Raw genomic sequence first — 22,352 nt, forward strand, 5'->3', positions numbered from 1 at the left:
ATCTTCAAATCCCATAAAATCACGACTTGGATGGATAACTGCTGTTCCTTCACCGCAGATGGATCAAAATCTGAAATGGCCTTGCACATAACATCACAGGTGAACCATTACCGGAGGTTTTGCAGCAGTGTTAAGACGAGGCCTAGCACCATCCTTAAACAGCAACTCCCACATACCAGAAACATTTTTGTTCATGTCAACAAAGCACACCGTAGACATTTAAAACTGCTGTATCTACCAATGTTAAAGGAAAAATAGATTTTCATTTCACTTGAGGGAACCTATTCACCATGTTCTTTTCGGAATAATTATCGGACTCGTAATAATATAACCATTCGGGCGAGTTTCGACTCATGTCAGTGAAGCATTTGAATGCTTTCAGTAATCATTCCCGATATTCTACACTTGAATAAAAATGAGCATCTGTATACCTTCGCATTTCAAAATGGATTTTCTTTTTTTTTTCACGGTGACATTACGATTTAAATTTTGCTGATTGTAAGTGGAGCAATGGCAGGAGCTTGCCTCGGTAATTAGAGGTCGTAGTATGTGCTGCAAGCGCCTTGTTCAATGGCAAAAAGCCCTCCTCTGGTGGGTGCAGAAAGTCGTTTTCCCCAAAGTTGAACTGCAGTTCAGCATTCTGAAAGAAGAAGGATAAGAAAAAAAAGTGTCGAAATAGTCACATCACCTTGAAACAGGCAAAGCTTTCACTCGTGACTGGAAGATATAGAAAATTTCATACAATTTAACAAAGCACCCTCACTTTAAGCACGCAGGCTGCAAACATGGGACCGCTCTTCAAGTGTGCTGGTATTTCAAAAGCAACTCCAAGGTCGACACCTGCAGGATGTGGAACCAAAATTACTTGCTCTATATTCAATGCAGTGGGTATATAGATTACAGGATGAATAATCGATATCGATGAAGAGACACACGCACACCAATAGTCTCGCCCGTCCCTTCAGGAATGGGCGAGATGAAGGAGCCACGGCATGCGCAAATCGAAAAAAAATAACAGGAATGAGTAAAAGGACCACCAAAAGACTTGTCAATCAGGTGCCAATCAGGTAATCAAACAAAAGTGACAGGTTTGATAAACCAAGTGTTCTTCAGATTTACTCTATATAACAATTGTAATAATATGAATAATACCATTCCTTTTGTGCAATAAAGGTGGATAGGACTGCCGAGACAGTTTAATTGGTAAGGAGTACAGTCCTGGATGGGTCACTACTCCAACGCAGGTTACCCCAAATGATTATTACCGCAGTTCACTGGCACTCATTTAGCCGACCTCAGAAGGTTGACAGGCCACCTGGTGTTAATTCAATGGTTAAAACGGGCTCAAACTCAGGACCCTTAGGTCCCAAGCCAGCCACCTTTACTGCTAAGCCAACACCAGGCTATAAATAACAATTGCACTATTAAAAAACTGCAAATTAAACCTCAAAGACGAGTTTGTATTGAGGTCAGTTTCCAGAAATTGGATTCATTTTCAGTGTGAAATGGGCCTGGACATCTTTGGAAGATGATGAATTTGTGTCATTTAATTATTGGATTGGTGTGAGGATCATAGTGGAGCTTGTTCATAAAATGCATGCAAGATAAAGACATTGGTCACAATTGGTGTACTTTATCACCTCCACCACTGAAGTTGGACGGAGGTTATGTTTTTACCCCCGTCCATTTGCCTGTTTGACTGTGAGCAGTATATCTCAAAAGGTTGTGGACGGATTCCGACAGAATTTGGTGGACCGCTTGGGTGTGTGACAAGGACGACAAATCAATTCGATATTGGTGAAGATCCGAATCCGCAATCGGACACGAGAATTAAATTTTTTTCAAGCGATTCATCACCATTGAGAGATGGGGCCAAAAACGATATATAGCCTGATATTTCAAAAAGTTGTGGACAAAACTAGGAGGATGAGTTTGGTGTGTGAAAAGAACTGCAAGCTGATTAAATTTTGGTTCAGGTCCGGATGCAGATATGGCCAATCAGTGGGATACAAAACGTAAACTGTTCAGCCTGGTGTGAGTATGCGTTCTTCCGAGTGCCATTCTAGTTTGATGTGTATTACAAGGACATTAGTAGGCAATGTCCTTGTAATTCACTTGCTTTTCCTTCCTGCCCAGCTGTAAAAGATTATATTATTCACCCACTTTCTTCCTGCCAAGGTGTGTGAGATTAGTCAGCCTCATTCTTCCTGTTAAGGTGTGTGAGATTGGTTCCACAGGTGTTCCCCTCCCACCCTATTTCCCCATTTGTGTTTGTGGCATAGCATGCTGCACTCATGCATTATGCCTCCTTTCTACCAAAAGGTCCCTCTCCCCTTTCAGGTATCCCACCTCTTCTTCTGTCTCCCCCCCCCCTCCAAACCCTGACCCCAACATATTTTGTAAGCTTCCACTTCTGCTTGGCCCCCTTATTCCCCTATCAGGTTTCCCACTTCCCCCCTTTGTCCCTCCTATTTTTTCCTTAAGTGCTTAACCTCTGCCCAGCCCCATTTTCAGGCTTGCAACTCCCCCTCTGCCTTATCCACCTTTATATTCATAATTCTTGTAATTTTCCAAATTTTGCATGTCCAAGTGATGGTTTTATCTACCTATAGCCATCATATTCTGCTCATGTGCAATAAGCTGCATTTAAAGACTCACTTTGAGGTGTAAGCACACATTGTGATGTTTGGCCATGCACTATATCAAGTGTCCACGTTCCCCTTCCTTTCCCTTGCCTCACCTCATCTCACCTTCCTCCTTTGCCTTACAATCCCAAATATCATCAAACTCAGACCTTGATTATCTGTTACTCTAACATTTGCTGTCTCATATTCAACCACTCTGACCTTGCTTACCAGGTTATTTCATCATCATCTGACAATGTGTGCCTTTGCAAAACCATTCTCTTAATGGGCCATGAGACCACACACACACACACACACACACACACACACACACACACACACACACACACACACACACACACACACACACACACACACACACACACACACACACACACACACACACACACACACACACACACACACACACACAGCATAAATCGGTTTGCATTCAAAGATTTAGCCCAGATGTTCCCGTACTTGAAGGCAAAAAGGGAATGCAATTGATATAAAGCTGTATGCATTTACTCACCATTTTTTGAATACTTTATCACTCCATTATCCATGTCAATGTAACATCCAATGCAATCATGCATTGTAAATGGCTGGAAAATAAATATATTTGCAAAAGTGATTCACAAAGTCAGAAACACAAATCCACCAAATTCACACTTTCCATTCAGGATGGTAATATACAATAATAATAATAATAATAATAATAATAATAATAATAATAATAATAATAATACAAAACATAATAATAATTTTACGATAATTCACCATCTGTCCATCTGTCCATCTGTCTGTCTGTTCCCAGGTACCGCAAAAACGGCTGAAGTGATCGCAACCATTTTTAGGGTGTGTAATCCTGGGACCCCTCGGAGTAAAATAGGCATAACCAGAGGGGGAGCACTCGGTAGAGTGCAAAACCTCCGCCGTCAATACTGCTAGGTCACTCAAGTGAACCTGATATCCTATTCATTCAATTTTTTTTTTTTTGTATACCTTGGTCGAGGCTCGTATGAGAGCTAACACACAACTCACAGCAAGGGGGCATGAGACAAGAGGGGCGGGAGTGGGAGGGACAAAACAGTGGGGAACAGACACATTAGGTGAACTGTGGAAGGGAGAGGGATGGGGATGGGATGGGGAACATGGCAAAGAGAAGATGGACATTACAGGGACTTTCAGGAAGGAAAGCAGGGGAATTGAAGGAAGTGGGCTTGGGTGGATTATCGGGGGTAGCAAAGATCGAGGATTTGGATGGGGGAAGATAAGAGGTGGTGGTCAACAACTGTTTTGAAAGCCTGGAGGGAAGAATGGGAAAGAATAGAGTGAGGAAGTTTATTCCAAAGGCGGGGAAAAAAGAGGAATGAAAGAGTGAAGATGAGCAGTGATTCGTGATTTTGGTAGTTTTAACAGAAAGGGGGTTGTTGGCGGACCTTGAGCGCCCTGTGGAAATGTGGTGGGGACAAATCGCAGAGAGAGCAGGGCGGGAAAGGCTGGAGAGGAGTCGGTAGAAGACAGAAAGACCACCGACCAACCTGCGGTGATTGAGTGAGAGGCCCAAAGACTCAGCTTCATTGCGGGAGATGCCGATGATCTTAAATGCCCTGGTTTCGACAGCGTGAATCCAAGAAAGGTGGGAGGCAGGAGGACCAGCCCAGAGGGGAGAGCAGTACTCCATCAGGCTACGGACAAAAGCTTTGTAAGTGGTCAGGAGCTCAAAATGGCCGAGGAAGGACTTTGCACGACGGAGGATTCCCAGTCGGCGACTGGCTTTTGAGGCGAGGTTGGAAATATGACTTTCCCAGGAAAGGTCATGGCAGATAGTGAGACCCAGAAGCTTGAAAGAAAAGACTTCTTCCAGAGGATTGTTGAGAAAGTGGATGGGGGGGTTTTCTAAACGGTCCTTTCGAAGAGACATAGTGAGAGTGTGAGATTTGTCTGGATTGAAAGACATGTTCCACGTGTTTGACCAGTTTGTGATTTTATCCAGATCTGCAGTGAGCGAAGAAGCTGCTGGTTGCCGGTCTGAGGGATGACAGATGGTACGGCAGAGGGTGGAGTCGTCGGCAAAGAGAAATAGAGGATTTTCCAGAGAGTCCGAGAGATCATTGATGAAAACCAGAAAAAGAACAGGGCCCAGAACGCTACCTTGAGGAACTCCAGCCTGCACAGGAAGAGGGGATGAAAGAACTCCATTTAGGGCCACACGTTGAATGTGACAGGAGAGGAAGTCTGCGAGCCATGAGTGGAGATGGCCTTGAATACCATGGGAAGAGAGTTTGGTGAGTAGTGCAGGGTGCCAGACTGTGTCAAAAGCACGTGATATGTCCAGGGATACGGCTCGGATTTCCTGTCTGGCATTGAGGACCTCCATCCATTGATGGGAGAGCAGAAGCAGCATATCCAGGGTAGAGTGACCTTGTCTGAAACCAAATTGATGATTGGAAATCAAGCCATTGGAGAAGATGAAGGATTTCATGTCTGAAGCGATGATGGATTCCATAACCTTGCTGATAATTGGGAGAAGGTCCTAATGAGTCGCAGAAAGCTTTTGCTGAGGTGCCATGGCAGGTGAGAGAGGTACCCACACCGAGCCAACTGGCGTGATGACAATTGAAGTCACCACATAAGAGGAAGAGAGAGTTTGGATGAGAAGATAGAAGATGGTCCATGTTTTCGGATAGTGAGGTGTAGATGGAGTCATCACTGTTCGGCGGACGGTACAATACACATATAAACATGAGGTGGGAGTGGAGGGGAAGCCGAAGCCAGAGGTATTCCTGGGGGTGTGGGGGAGTGAGAGCAGTGCATGGAGAGTGAGGAATAGAGTCTTTGATGAAGAGAGCAACACCTCCACCAGGACGAGGCTCAGGTCTGTCATACCGTAAGAGGGAGTAACCGGGGAGAGATACTTGGGAGTCAGACACGTCTTGGGAGAGGAAAGTTTCTGTTAGGCAGATAATGTCTGGTTTGTCAGTGGCAACCTGTATGGAAAGATCTGAAAGGTTTGAGCGAAGGCCCCAGATATTTGAGGTCCACACTTTTAATGAAGAGGTAGGGGAGGAGGCTTTGGATGCAGGAGGTGGAGGGGGAGGGGGAGGGTAGGACAAGGGACGAGGAGGGGGAGGTAAGGAGGGTTGTTGAAAGAGTGTGGGGTATTGCAGAATAGCGAGGGGAGGGGCCGAATGAGGAGGGGGAAAAGGCTCTGTGGTGCTGGGGGAGAGGGGGTACAAGAGACAAGGAAGAAGGCAGTTGAGGATTTGAGGAGGTGGAGTGAAGAGATGGAGGTGAGAGGGCAGTGGAGGGAGGCAGCTTGGTGGATGAGAGGGGGGCAACTTTGAGAAGGATGAGTGAGGGGGATGAAAGGTGGGAGAAAGGTGAGGGGGTATTTTTGAGAGAGGTGAGAGGGAGGCTTGGAGGGAGAAGAGTGGGATGGTTGCTTTGATAGTGAGAGTGAGGGGTGAGGGGGGTGAGTTGGCACTGAAGTTGGAAAAAAAGAATGGTTGATGGAAAGCGAACATCCATGGCAAACTGTGGTTTTTAAAAGTTTTAGGTCAGAGATGCGATTTAACACAATTCTTGATGGATGCAATGAAGGCGAATTCAGAGAATGGAGAGAAGAAGCGCTGTAATAGTTGGATTTTTTAGGCAAGGAATGAAGGAGAGGTCGAAATGAGAGTAGTCTGTTAAAATAGCAGAAGAGTAGTGCATTGTGAAACAGTAAAGAGTACCACATGTGTGAGAGAGAGGAAGATGAAGCATTATAAGATAGTTTTTGTTGTTAATATTAATGTTTGAGAGAGTTCAACAGATTAGGTCATGGAAGTGTTTAAGAAAAAAAATCGAGGCAGAAGACGAGGAGGAAGAAGAAGCAGAATCGGGAGAAGGTGAGCGTGTTGTTGTTGTTGTTGTTGGGTATATATATATATATATATATATATATATATATATATATATATATATATATATATATATATATATATATATATATATATATATATATATATATGTTGTTGTTCGTCTTTCGGCTGCTCCCGTTAGGGGTCGCCACAGCGGATCATCCGTTATGATCCGCATACTGATTTGGCATAGGTTTTACGCCGGATGCCCTTCCTGACGCAACCCTGGTCGCCTCTTACGACACAGGGATAATATATATATATATATATATATATATATATATATATATTTTTTTTTTTTTTTTGAGATAAGAAAGAGATTAGTTGGGAGAATGGGCGATGTTTGGAAAGTGGGGAGGATGAAAATTGAAGGTAATGGGGAGGATGAAAATTGAAGGTAATGGGGAGGATGAAAATTGAAGGTAATGGGGAGGATAGAAATTTAAGGTAATGGGGAGAAAAAACAAACAAAAAAAAACGATCGAACACCGAGTGGAATCGGTAGGCCTCAAGCCTAGGCCAAGGCCTCAAACACCAGGTAAGAACGTCGACAAAAATACTCACAAAATAGCACGATTTTTGAAACAAAACCGAACTAGGAACACACAGTAACATGTAGGTGAGAAAATTAAACAGTTAAAACGGGACAAATAACGACCGGAAACTTAACTTAACAGCCCCGAAGGAGACCTCTCATCGCTCCAAAACCGGAACCGGAAGTCTACCAACAGTGTTCTACCAACACCAACAATACCAGTGTTCTAGTCTACCAACAAAAGTCTACCAATTTGACGTCAACAGTGCTCACAGAGTTATAGTTTGCAACTTTCCCTTTTACTTTTAACTTTTACATACTCAATTCATTCATCATAACTAGATTCCTTGAGACAGAAATTGATTTTACGTGGGTATATCCACCTGAAGTTCCCAAATCAGCCGCAATTATAATTTTGGCATGTTTTTTTGTTGGAAATCACTTGTAACATGTAGAAATTCAAAAAAAAAAAAAAAAAAAAATCGAAATTTTTTTGAAAAAAAAGTTGCAAAATTTTGTTTTTTTTTCTCTAAAAATGTTTTTTTTTGGGGGGGGGTGTTGGAAATCATTTAAAACATGTAGAATTGCAAAAACAAAAATTCAAATATTTTTTCAAAATGCCTGCCATAGCGGCCATATTGGACTTTGGACCAAGTCCAAAATCTAATGGCATGATCCTTGGACCATACCTAATCCTCCCACCAAGTTTCGTAGAAATCCGTCGAGTTTTTCCGTAATACTGTTCACAAACAAACAAACAAACAAACAAACAGACAGACAGGGTGAAAACAGTAACCTCCTTCGATCTTCGATGGCGGAGGTTAAATATAATAACATTACCCCCTTGACGGCTCCCGGAGGGAGTAGATGCTTCGAGTAATAATAATACAATAATCGATACTTATAAATGGCAGTGTGTGTGTGTGTGTGTGTGTGTGTGTGTGTGTGTGTGTGTGTGTGTGTGTGTGTGTGTGTGTGTGTGTGTGTGTGTGTGTGTGTGTGTGTGTGTGTGTGTCTCCTCCATAACTCCAAACCCATGAAACCGAGCAGCCTGAAACTTTGCATGCATACTAAGAAAACTCCAAGAAAGTGCAAGAGTGAAAATTTGGTGTTTGGGTTTATTAAAACAACCCTATTGAAGATAATTAACGGTCTTATATACTTATATTCTTTATCAGACAAATCCTTGGTCACCACTCTCTATGGGGACTTAAGACGTACCCAAGGTAACTTCGCTGGGGTCTGAAGCCGCCATGTTTTTTGGCCTGCTCAACCATGCCTTGACTTGGAACAGGCCACAACGATTTATTAACGATAAAGTTTTTTCATTTTCCTCACATATCAAATACCTGTTCATCAAAGCTACAAATCGCTGTATACATCACTTTTGCAGGAAGTGCTATAGCTTTCAAATTAGGAGCTTGGAGCGATTTCATGCATTATATGATACAATTTTCTACAATCTACTCTCACGGACAAATTAAAGGACATCATCAAAATATTATTTCGGTTTTGAGAATTGGATATCGTTCGGACTAAATAAGTGTCGAAATCTGTTGTGAAAACTGATAATTTAAAGTAATAACGAGTCTTATAACTAAGCCGATATCCATATTTACTTTAAGCAAGCAAGGCTATGTTCCCTCCTTCTCCATATATACACAAGAAAATGTGAAATTTCCAAAGCATTAAATTTATCTTTTTCCACCGTTTGGAGAATTATATTGAATGAACAAACTTTTTTTCGAATGTGCCAAGCTTTATTGAGCTATATGATAAGGCATTCACTGCTTGACCTCGCACCCTACCCCCCCCCCCATTCCCCCTATCCCCCCTCTTCCCATTTACACACACCCTTCAACCCCACAGGATGTGCTTCCAGGCTGTTTGATTTAATGTGCCAAAAGTATAAAGTCGCGTGTTTGAGTTCAAGTTTGTTGATGCGGCTTTGATTGGTCTGGCTTTCCTACTCCCTTGTTTGGGATGATAAAGACAAGTTCAGAATTATTTCTTCACTCTTGAGAAAGGTCAGCAGATGCAAGTTTGTTTTGTGTTGCGGGTCTAAATGTTGCAACTGTTTGTTCAATTAAAAGTCGGGGGAACTCAAGACGAATTCATGGGATTTCACTCCCAACTGCTAATCGATACTTAATATATTGTTGTGGTTCTTTTAACCGCATGTCGAGATTGAAAGACACATAGCTCGAAACACCCCTCGGGAGACTCTTACAATAGAATAGCACCTTCCCTATAGGGGTTCTTATATAATTAAATGCATTGGGTTGGGGAGCTAGCGCTCCCTCTCATCCCGTTGGGATAATAGCGACATCAGCGCGTGATGACGTGTACCGTGACTACCGTCATCATGTAGGGCATGTGTGTTTTACTGCCATGGCTGTTAAACGTGTGCAAATAACACCAGCGGTCTGGAAGCCTCGCCAAAGCCGTGGCTTTAGAAGAACATGCCAAATTACCATTTATTGTTTAAAGCCCCACAAAGTCCTTGTTTGTACCACTGTATGGAGGGCTACCCGGTAATGTAACTTCTTGCCATCTCCCCCTGTACTGTACTTTGTTTCCCCATTTCCCATTCATTCCCCTCTACCTGAACATGACCGGTAAACGGACTAGAATACGACATAGCCTCCCTGAAATAATTGCCCCATTCCCTGGTTTTGTGTCGTGGACATTTTTGGACGTGTGGGTAAAAAGGGATTTCCCAATATTAAATGTGGAGCTCCGCTGAGGGCTATAGCCGGAAGGACTCAATGAGTGAATATCTGGGCAGGCAACAGAATGGGCGGGGTTGCGGGGGAATCCTCCAATGGCTAACATGGGGCCAGCTCGCAAGATCTGAGGTGGCTCAATCGCTGGTCCCAGGCCGCCTCGGAAGATCTAATGTGTGCCTCTTTGGCCCCGCCCGCCCCCAGTAGCGATAAAGCTGCACTCGGTGTATGGTTTTATCTCTCACGCCCTAAAGCTCTCTTGGTTGTGGTCGTCACCCTCGAGTTCTCTCTGCCCTGGTCGTTGCACTCGTTTCTGCCTTGGTTCTGGACGCTCTGCATCACCCTCACTTCTTGCTTGGTCCTGGACGCTTTGGGTTTTGCTCCTGACAGAGCTTGTAGACCCCGTCAGTTGTGGAGTGCAGTGTCCGGGCCATTCTGGAGAGCGTTATCAAGTGGGGGAGGGGACGGTTACGTACACGTATGTACCGGTAAGCTGATGCCACCCTGCCCCCTCCCAATTGTGTGTGTGTGTGTGTGTGTGTGTGTGTGTGTGTGTGTGTGTGTGTGTGTGTGTGTGTGTGTGTGTGTGTGTGTGTCTGTGGCCTGATGAGTACCTCATCTTGTTATCTAGTAGGTAAGGCGTAGGTTAGGCTAAGTGTGCAACTTGTGCATTTGCATTCCCTTTTTGTAAATACACATCTTGATTGTTTTTCATTGCATTTCCCCTTTTCCTGTCCCGGCTGCCCCTTTGACACAATTAAAATCTTCGAGTTCCCTTCCCTCCTTCCTGTAACCCTAATCGCTTTTTGTAAATAAATTTTTCTTGTTATATTTCCAATCTGTTATATTTCCAAGGTCCAAAATATTCCACACTCGATTGGCAATGAATCCTTTACAACAGCCCGGTGGAACTAGGTTACCTGCTAGTAGCAAATAAAACCAATGAAAAACCAACCCCGTCATTCTTCAATCATCTTTTTATTTTTAACATGATGCACAAGCATCCTTCTCTTTGTATTCCACCAGATTCTCCAAAAACCTGTTGCACTAATCACTTCACAGGCATTCTGAATGCATATTAACATAAAAACAATTCTTACCTCTCCATAGCTGTCAAATTGTTTGTTGTTCGATTTCTTTCCCGTTCCACCAAACCCAAAGCCAAATTTGTCAGTCCCTGAAAAACAACGCACCAATTACAAATTGATAACTCAACACAGGATTAAAAAAAAAGAAGAAGAAGAAGGAAAAAAGATGCTTTTGTGGTTTCCTTTCTCACTGTTCCATTTGTTCTGTTGTGTCCTGCTCCGTTCAGTGTTCAAGCTCTTCCACAAGCCTTGACTTCCGATTAAAAACAAAATTACAATAACAATAATGACACTTTCCCTCCAATCTTCTTTATTTGTTTTTTTGTTTTCCAAATAGGCTGCTTCAGAGGTAAAGGTCCTGTCACACCTTGACGATTTAGCCAGCGTATGCCGACTTATGAAAAATTTGTCTAAAACACTGGCACACGTCGAATACGTTATGGGTAAGTTTTGATAACAATAAGAGCACGCTGAAAAACACTGCCATACGTTGTAGTACGCTGGCTTTCATCGTTGTACTTTGCGGTTGTCCTCAAATTTTAGCATGCTTGAAATTTTACGATTTGTTACTCCCAACTGCATGTCGATAAAAAACACATCTGTAAAAATGTTGACATCTCAGCTCCAGAAAATTTGTGGGAACATGAACCAAAAGTAATCACTGAAAACATGGTAGTACCTACCGCTCACGTACGAACTAATGATCCCATCGAGCGTGAACTTCGAAAACAAAGCGTTGCGGCCATATGTCATACTTGGGCACAAAAAAGGGAAAAAGGCATTGCTTATTGAGGTGTTAATATCGGATTTTTGACTAAACAATGCAGAAATCAGGAAAATGACCAAACACCAAGACCTCAAGAATGAAGTGAGAAGATCCTGGAAGTTGAAAAATGCCAAAGTTGTACCAGTGATAGCTGGCCCGACAGGAATGATGACAAAGCACCTCACAGAGATATTAAACATCGGGGCAGTACCCCTGGGCGTTCACCTGGTAGTGGCTGGATAAGATAATCAGGCAACCACTGGTAGGCATGAATGACCCACAAAATATATAATGGAGAAGAAAGTTAATACCTACGGATTTTTTTTAATGCCACAAACAAACCTTGGTACATCACAGGTGATAAAGGTTGTGGTCAAATTTCATAGAAACTGTGTGTGTGACTTCAGAAAAGAAAGCAAATACATATTTTTGGGGACAACCACCCCCCCCCCAACCCGAGAACCCCTGAGACCCCAATTTTTTTTAATGTCGTGAACAAACTTTTGTACATCATGGGTGGTTAAGATGGTGGTCAAGTTTCATCAGAATTGCGTGTAGTTTCTGAGAAGAAAGCAAATGGATAATTTTGGGGGGCAAACCCCCCACCCCATAGACCCTCCGAGATGCCAATACTTTTTTTTTAATGTCATCAACAAACTTTAGTTCATCATGGGTGGTGAAGATGGTGGTCAAGTTTCATCGCAATTGTGTGTGTAGTTTTGGAGAAGAAAGCAAATGCATATTTTGGGGAGAATCCCCCCTTAAAGCAGATTTTTCTAATGTCATGAACAAACTTTGATAAGTCATGGGTGATGAAGATTGTCGTGAAGTTTCATCGGAATTGTGTGTATCGTTTGAGAAGACAGCAAATACCTCTTTGGGGAGGCAACACACTCCCCTCCCCCATAACTCCCTCTGTAGACCCCTTCAGACCCCGTTTTTTTTTTTTTTTTTTTAAATGCCATCACGGGTGATGAAGGTTGTGGTGAAATTTCATTGAAATCATATGTGTAGTTTCTGAGAAGAAGTTGCAAGTATCTGTGGACAGACGGACGACGCGCCATCCCATAAGCTCCCCGGAACTACTTTACAGGTGAGCTAAAAACAGTCCCTGGGAATATTATAACAAACAAACTACATTTGGAAGATGTCCGGCACTCAGCGATGATCCTGAAGAGAGCCCTCGGCACAAAACATTGAGAACAGAAAATCTCACAACTTGGTCCATGAATCGTTACCCCTTACTGAAATGAAGGTGGATACTTTGAGCCCATGCTGGGAGGCCTCCATTCCACATTCTGAAACTCACATATGTAGATACCACTCAACAACACACACATACACACTTTGAAATCTGGCAGGTTTCGTTTTACGTTTTCAGTCAAAAGGCAAGCAGCTCCATGAGGTGTGTAATCTTCAGTTCCTTGTCCATTTCAACATAATGAGAAATCAATAAACTTTTGAAGAAATCAATAAACTTTGCAGTGCGATCGAAGTAAACAATGAAGTGACATCAAATAACACCATCACCTCGTCGGGTTGAAGCTGGACGTCTTTCAGTATTTGGAGCAATTGTTCGGCAGACTTAACTGTTGTTTGAGCTCCCTCAAAAAGGTGCTTCAATTTTTGGGATCACCTCTTCGCCAAGCCATAGGTTGGAGTCCCTCGGAGTGAAACAGTAGGCCTGAGTGGAACATTTGGCTTTTGAAGTTTTCGTAAACCATAGAGTCATGCCATTGCTGCATCGGATGGCTTTATCTGCTGCCAATCATCAATGGATATTGCCCTCAAACGCTTCAACTTGGTGAGCATTCCACTAATCTTTCCCGTGAAATCTTTCATCCGATCTGACTAACAAAACGTAAGTTTCTTCATCCTCCTGAAGTTAGTTCACTCTCTGTGTATTGTTGTGGTTAGGGTTAGATGGGGGAAAGTATTGTTGCGGAAGACCACTAGGTGGGGGAAAGCTACTTCGATTCCCACCAGACTCCCCGAAATTGTAGGCCGTCGCTCACGGATAATTCCGTGACGTGGCGGGTCGCTTTACCGATCGTCGACGCCAATAACTCAACTGCGTGATCTAGGGTCCTCCTGGCTAGAATCAGGTTACCTAATTAACCACGCGGTTTAACCACTGGGGAACCACGCCCTCGGCACTCCTTGTCCGAACCGGATCATTCTACCAACTACGGATCACCTTTCCGGATCGGATGCAGCCGAGCGGCGCTACCAAGGACGTACCGGCTAGAAAGAACGGATTGTTGGGAATAAAGACCTGGCTAAACTTAGATCCGAACCATGCTGGACCAATGGAGGAAAAGACAAAGGCAAGCTGGGAACATTTCTACAATTATTATTTATTTACAATAAGCGAGGAAAAGCATGTGGCACAACAAAAGGTTTATTGGGGATGTAATGCAGGGAAAGATGAGAGAGGTGTGGGGTGCGACAATTATACAAGCAACTTACAAAAGCAGACAGTGCAGACTTGACGCGAGATTAATAAAAGCAATAACAATCAAAACAATGAAGATCTTATACAGGCTTATCTAACGGACAGGTGCCAACACACTCAGACACACACTCAGACAAAATAAACCCAATGAAAGGCAAAGGACTTTTGCAGCCAGGGAGGGAGGGAGTTGAGGTCACAATTTTTGATACCTGGGCGTTTTGGGGAAGGGATGCTCCATGGCGCGGCAGCCGACAAAAGCTGTGCAGTTCGGTCCACAGCCGCACGTGTGGTAATCGTGTCTGCAGCAGGAGCTTGAGTGGAGGAGAGCGGAGTCTAAAATGGTGAGAGTTGAGCAGTAGCAGGACCAGACAAGAGGTTTGGTCGAGGTCGTGTCGGTGGGGACCAGTAGGCTGGCCGTCAAGGTGAGACGTAAGCAGAGCCAAGCAGCCGGAACACCTTCGCAACAACTCCTTCAATTCCCTTCCGCACTTCTCCTTCCAACGGCCTCCCACAACAACAACCTTCCCATTCAACTCAATACCTTCGCATCCAACAACTCCGACCGACTTCTTCCTTTCCATCCACCCCAACTTCGCCCCCACTCTAAGGATTGCTCCGTACTTTGTAGATCACGGAGCTCAGGGAGGAGCCATGGCAAAACCGACGTCATCGTACGATCCGAGCATCCCGATTAGACCGGGCCTTCATGTGGTCCGCTTTTCTGGGCAGGGTTTCGGCCAGACGCAAGTTTGGCCCGCCCGCATCACGCGTGTCTGGGTTTGGGAAGGTGGATGCCGATGCGGCTTCCATAGCGAACGTCAGGATTTTGCCTCTGATAACGAGTCGCTGGATAGACCGTGGTACGCTGTGGCCATCGAAATGAAGTTAGCAAGCGAGACGATTTCACCTCAGAAAATAAAATAAAAGGGGAAAATGATTTATTAATCCTAACTAATAGCCCATCGCAACACACTCCCTTGTCTTCCCACCAGACAAAAAGGTAGGTACCTAAAGGCCCGGTCACACCTTGACGTTTTAGCCAGCGATGGCAACGTATTAAAATGTATGTAAAACGCTGGCTTACGTTGAACTTTTGATGTTTTTTTTAAAAGATTCGGACATATTCATAGCGACTTGGTCTTATGTATAACGCATTGGTAATGGACACAGAACGTTTCGTTGTGTTATAGATAACTTATACCAACGAATGCTGAACCTGTTGTCGGCCTACACAACCGATGCCCAACGATAGTCTAACTTAGGCATAGCGCGCTGCACGCATCGCCGACGATGTCGTGACGTAGCCTATTAAAAGGCTGACGCACAACGATTCGAATCATAACTGCCGTAGAAATGGAAGTGTCAACATCGCGGTCACACCTTGGCGATCTTGCCAGCGTATGCCGACCTAAGAAAAATGTGTCTAAAACGTTGGGGCACGTCAAATACGGTATGAGTAAGTTTGGTATACGTGAGTAGAACGCTAAAGTACGCTATCATACGTCGTAGTAAGTAGAGCAAGTCAAGAAATTTTAAACATGTTCAAAATTTTACGACGTACTTGGCGTATGACACACGCTCCGCATGCGATGGGGATAAGTTTTACAAACGATATGTGGACGCGTACACACGTCCACAAACGCTACTTATAAGCTACTCATAAGTCGAAACGCGTCGCGGTAATGTCTTTTTTACGCGAAACTTATTTCTAACTTATGTTTGACGTGCTTTGAACCAATTCTTTACGTAGTCCCAACACACATTGACGTATGTAGACGTATTCCAATGACGTCTTCCGGTCGACAAAAAAAAAATAAATGAACGTGTTTCTAACTTACAACTGCCATATAAAGACGTGTTCCCAGCGGTTTTGGGAATTGGTATATAAAAATGCTGCTCATAAAAGGGGAACCCAACAGTGTTTTCGAGTCCTTTTTGAGTCGATGTCCATGTCAGCAGTAACAGTATCAGTATCAGTATCAGTATTATTAGTAGTTTGTTCATGTTGGCAGTAGTAGGTGAGTGTGAGGGGGAGGGTGTGGGTTATGATGGATCGTCCTTGCGTCCACGTGTCCACGGGTAGGAGACATCTTTTCACCATTGTTCGAAGTTCTTCGCGGCTAATTTTTTATGGGGCTTTTTCAACAATGAGCTATGGCTTGTTTTTACGATTTAGGTCTATTCAAAACGGGTTGGACAAATGCACAATTAACTAATAATGTGCATAGAGCGCTTTTATTACTTATAGATACGATATACCAACGAATAATTATCGTGTAGCCGGCGTTCACAAACTATGCCCAACGATAACCTAACTTATCCATATCGTGCGGCAGTTTATCTTTGCCGGTGACGTGGGGTTTGCTATTCATAGGCTGCCACTCAATGATTTAAATGGCTGCATCTCCACTATTGAAAGTAGACGCTTGCGCTCAACAATTGGATTTTTTTTTTACACTCAACGACTTTTAAACGGTACCACTCAGCTATTTTCATTGTTTACAATGAACGATTTAAATTGCTGTCACTCGCCTTTGTTTTTTGATGCTGGGGTTTTGAAATTTGAAGCGTTTCTTCTGAACGTGTTAAAACGCTCAAACTCGACTATTTTAAATAGATGCTGCCGATGGACAATTTGAATCATAGCCAAGCTAGATATCGAAGTGTGAACATCCTCGTCATGCTGAAGAAAAGTTTGAAGAATGCTGCAAATAAGTGTCCTGGCCATGGCTGTGGACGCTGACGCAAAGACGATCCATTATACCGACGTCTTTCAGCCTATGAGTAACTTAAAAGTAACGTCTGTCGATGCGTGACAACGATCGCGTAACGTGCCAACAACACGTTAATCATAGGTTAGAAATAAGTTTCGGGTACGCTAAACATTACCTCGGCGTGTCTCAACTTATGATTAACTTACAAGTAGCATGTGTTGACGTCTGTCAACGATCGCAGACCGTGCATACAACTTGTGGCCAGCGTAGCGGAACGTGTGAGTCATACGCTGGCATACGTCGTGAAATTTCAAGCATGAAAAAATTTGAGGACAACCAAAAAGTACAACGTTTAAAGCCAGCGTACAACGACGTATGGCAGTGTTTTTCAGCGTGCTCTCAATGTTATCAAAACTTACCCATAAAGTATTCAACGTGTGCCAGCGTTTTAGAAAAAAAATTCAAAAATCGGCAGACGTTGGCTAAAACGTCAAGGTGTGACCGGGCCTTAACTACACGTGTATTAATGGAATAACTGACTCAGGACAACTGTATGTTGTATGCATACGGTTCCGAGAACCGTAACAGTATATTCTGTCTTGTTCATAACTACAGTAGCTCTGCCTTTATCAGCTGGTTTGTGACTAATGCATCAGAAGCATACTGCTCGACTGTCATTCCCGTTTGAAGTCGGCATCGCACCCCTGAGGCTACCATTAAACACAGGATCATGCAACCAAAAGACTGATTGAATCGGGAGGACAAATCATCTGTCATTTATAAAATAAATTGCAGAAACTGCGCAGCTTATGACATTGGAGAGACCTCAAATAGACTAAAAAAAACAAAATAAGTGTCGAAATCTGGAGTGAAATCCAGAAATTTTAACAAATTAGCGATTTTTACAACTTAATGTAGTTATTCAAGCTGTTAATAAGCGGCTTAGATGATCGATGTGACGCGTCCACAGGCTAGAAGGCAACGTGTTAAACCCCGATGATGGGCTCGAGTAAGAGCTTGAAACGTTAGACTTAAAACTTTCGTCTGAGTGATCAGTCATATTTTATCTTCAAGTATGGTGCCTGGGATACAAAATATTTTCTTCTATTTGTGATATATGTATATATATATATATATATATATATATATATATATATATATATATATATATATATATATATATATATATATATATCCATCCATCAATTGGGACCACACTCTGTGCAGAGCGTTGGTGCTGCTTAAGCAGTCTCCTTGGCTGTTGGACACAATCCTGGATGGGTGGCCACTCTGACATAGTATACCAGCATGCTGGCACTCATTTTGCCGACCTCGGAAGGATGACAGGCAGAGTCAACCCCACCTGGTATTAATTCAACAGATAAGCGGGATTTGAACTCAGGACCCTGGGATCCCAAGCCTGCCACCCAAACAATTATGCCAACACCAGGAATTATATATATATATATATATATATATATATATATATATATATATATATACATATATACATATATATACATATATACCGGGCGTAGTGGCGCGCGCCTGTACTCCGGCTACTCAGAGAGAGGCTTGGGTTGGAGGATCGCTTGATGACGGGTGCTCTGCGCTGGGCCACGCTATGAGAGGGTGTAGGGCAGCCTGGAATCATGGCGAAACCCAATCCTTATCCCTTTGTCATAAGAGGCGACCAGGGTTGCGTCAGGAAGGGCATCCGGCATAAAACCTGTGCCAAATCAGTATGCGGATCATAACGGATGATCCGCTGTGGCGACCCCTAACGGGAGCAGCCGAAAGAAGAGCAACATGAACAACAATATATATATATATATATATATATATATATATATATATATATATATATATATATATATATATATATATATATATATGAGCCTGGTGTGTTGGCGCAGTGGTTAGGGCAGCGGCTAGGGATACAAAAGGTCCTGAGTTCAAGCCCCGTTGAGCCACTGAATTAATACACCAGGGGGTTGACTCAGCCTGTCATCCTTCTGAGGTCGGCGAAATGAGTACCAGTATACTGGGTCGGTGTATACCCCGGTTAAAATAGGTGTACCATATCCCTGTGTCGTAAGAGGCGACCAGGGTTGCGTCAGGAAGGGCATCCGGCGTAAAACATGTGCCAAATCACTATGCGGATCATACCGATGATCCGCTGTGGCGACCCCGAACGGGAGCAGCCGAAAGAAGAAGAAATATATATATATATATATATATATATATATATATATATATATATATATATATATATATATATATATATATATATATATATATACATACATACATATTCATACATATACATACATACATACATACAGGGTGTCCCAAAAAAATGTACTCACATTTTGGCTCCTCATAACTCATTGAATTTTTCATTTATTTTCAGATGAAATTGACCATAATAATGGCAGAAGTACGACTAGGTTTTGAAGAAAGAAAATTTATCATAAAGTGCAACTGGAAGCACGGAACCACCATGGAAGTGCAAAGACGATGTAGAAGACATTTTCACAAAGATCCACCAACGCAACGCACCATTGCTCGCATCAGAGATAAGTTTGAAACAGATGGAACTGTGCATGACGTCCATAAGGAGCATTCAGGAAGACCACGGTCATCAACCATCCCCGCAAAGGAAAATCAATTGCTGGAAACCCTCCACCGATCCCCACCGAAATCTGTACGACAAATGGCTCATGAGACAGGAATCCCAAAATCAAGCGCCCATCGCATTTTGAAGCGAATTAGTTGGAAAAGTTACATTCCAAAATTAATCCACGCTCTAAATGAAGACGATCCTGACCGGAAAGCTGAATTTTGTGAGTGGTACCTGGGCAAATGTGAAGAAGATGTAGCATTTCCATCCAAAATTGTTTGGAGCGATGAGGCCAGCTTCAAATTAAATGGCTCAATTAACCGACACAATTGTACCGACTGGGCTTCTGAAAATCCGCATGTCACTATGGAACACAATTTAAACTTACCAGGGGTTACTGTGTGGTGTGGGATATCAGCATTGGGCATCCTCGGGCCATTCTTTTTTTGACCAAACTGTCACTGGGGATGTTTACTTAAATTTGCTGCAGGAATCCGTCGGTCCACGTGTCGAAGAGATATTTGGTGATGAAGAGATTTACTTTCAGCAAGATGGAGCACCTCCCCACTACCACCGTGATGCAAGGGCCTATCTCGAAGCAACTTTTCCGAACATATGGATTGGGCGAAGAGGTAGTGTTGAATTCCCTGCACCTTCCCCAGACCTCACTCCAATGGACTTCTTTTTATGGGGATATCTCAAACATAAGGTTTACGGCTCAAAACCAGCAACAGTCGATGAGCTGAAAGAGGAAATTGAAAGACAATGTCTTGCAGTTCCAAATGAAATGATTCGTAACACTGTTGAATCCATTGGTCCACGTTATCGGCTGTGTTTGGAATGTGATGGTCGTCAGTTTGAATATTTGTAAAGATGCATTCATCCATTAATCTTGTTTCTAAGTCAATAAACAACACATTTATTATAATTTAAAGAGTGAGTATATTCTTTTGGGACACCCTGAGTATATATATATATATATATATATATATATATATAAAAAGACCCACCCACATCTCTCACCTGTGAATGGAGGGAATAACCAATCAGCTCTCACATCATCAATTAAACCCAGGTGGCTCGTATTATATAAATAAGTCAACTCCTCCCATGCTCTTCTAACCGAAGAGGATGCATAAAGCAACTAAGAAGGCCAACCAAAGGAAGCCCTTTGCTGTTTCAAACTCTTTCCAGAGTTCCTCGACAGCTGTAAATACATTCACAAATAATACACACGAGAATCCCAATGCTACACACACCCTCAGCTGCCGAATCGGGTTCATTGCTTATTGGTGAATCATCACCAACAGTGCAGACAGCAATTCATACCAACGAGGCTCCCAAGCACGTACTATGAGATGTGGGTGGATCTGTCTTTATAATTTATATATCGACTGCTTTCGACATTTGCACATGGCACATGGTTCTCCAAAATTTACTTGAACAATGCTGACCTTTTTCAAGAAAGAAGGATTTAATTCCAAACCCACCCCTTTTATCAACCTGATGTGCTGCCAGGATGTTTGACATCATGTGCTAATGGTTGAAAGTCACGAGTTTGAGTTTCAGAGACATGGATTTGATGGTTGTGTCCAGTTTTGAGCATACCTCATTCGGCAAAAGTAACTGCAGAGTATGTCACGAAGCGTAGGCGAGCCAAAAACAGCTGTTTATTTTTGGGAATAAATTACCAAGATTTCCTTGCTGTTTGGATGAGTTGCACAGATATCTCTCCTCTTTCAAGGATTTCAGCAATGTTGGCAACTGGGCCCTGAAAAGTCTAATCGTGCAAATATACATCAAAAGAAGCAAGAATAAAAGAGAAATCTCTTAAGAGTGAGCAGCAATGAAACCATTCTCTTAGTTTTTGAAATCGTACAAATTTAAAAGTCAACAAGGTGCAAACAAGCAAAAGGTTGGCATGGTGAAGAACTAATTGGAAAGATAACATCAATTTCCTTTCTACATTTCAATTAAAATGGAAGCACCATGACAATCTATGATCTATTGTCATGAAATAAAATAAATAAATAAATAAAAGGTCCAATGCTAAACATACCAAGGTCCAGCAAAGCTCGATCAGTTGACCATCCAACTCGGCAGAGACCATCATCATGACAAACAACTTCGTAGTAATACTTCCCTGTCAAAGGAGTACAAGTTCATGTCAGCAGATGATGCCAGCCAGCATTGGCTTGTTAATTGAGGATTTAAGTGCAAGTAAAAAAAGTGGAAAACTACAAAATGTCACATATGCTTTCGACAGCCATCCAGGGACATGGAAATGGAATTCAAGATGCCACCACAAAAATTATTCTGAAATTCACCCAGTGACACAATGCTTAAGGGTGTACATTTTCATGTCACAATGTAAAGTGAAATAACCAATAATGATCACTGATCAGTGGTAGTGATTATTTTGATATATGAGCCACTTCCCTTATAATAAATATATACTAATAAATGCCAGTGTGTGTGTGTGTGTGTGTGTGTGTGTGTGTGTGTGTGTGTGTGTGTGTGTGTGTGTGTGTGTGTGTGTGTGTGTGTGTGTGTGTGTGTGTGTGTGTGTGTGTGTGTGTGCGTGTGTGTGTGTGTGTGCGTGTCCCCTCCATCACTCCAATGTTTTTTGTTGTTCCAAATCAAGCTATGGTCAAACAGGCCAAACAAGCCTCAACGATTTCTTAATGATAAAGTATATTTTTTCTCACTTTCCTCACTCGTATTATCGAATACCTGTTCATCATAGCTACAAATCGCTGTATACAACACTTTTATAAGTGCTATAACTTTCAAATTAGGAGCTTGGAGCGATTTCATGCATTATCGGATACGATTTTCCATGATCTGCTCTCATGGACTCAAGAATATTATCAAAATATTATTTCAGTTTTGAGGATCGGATATCGTCTGGAC

The 22,352-nt window shown here is 42.7% G+C and overlaps 1 protein-coding gene across 1 annotated transcript in view; it reads right to left on the reverse strand.

Moving 5' to 3' along the window:
• Positions 1-22,352, reverse strand: part of DDX1 (DEAD-box helicase 1) — a 103,034-nt gene that overhangs the window by 58,614 nt on the left and 22,068 nt on the right. Inside the window, exons 8-12 of the mRNA XM_085895250.1 lie at positions 21,499-21,582; positions 10,894-10,970; positions 3,157-3,229; positions 764-840; positions 526-640 (exon numbers count right to left, since the gene is read on the reverse strand). Of these exons, the coding sequence (XP_085751376.1) occupies positions 526-640; positions 764-840; positions 3,157-3,229; positions 10,894-10,970; positions 21,499-21,582 (426 nt within the window). The remainder of the gene's footprint in view (positions 1-525; positions 641-763; positions 841-3,156; positions 3,230-10,893; positions 10,971-21,498; positions 21,583-22,352) is intronic.

This window comes from Eptatretus burgeri, chromosome 1, assembly GCF_056783735.1.
Source record: "Eptatretus burgeri isolate ZD-2024b chromosome 1, Ebu_testis_v1, whole genome shotgun sequence".
Classification (NCBI taxonomy): Eukaryota; Metazoa; Chordata; class Myxini; order Myxiniformes; family Myxinidae; genus Eptatretus; species Eptatretus burgeri.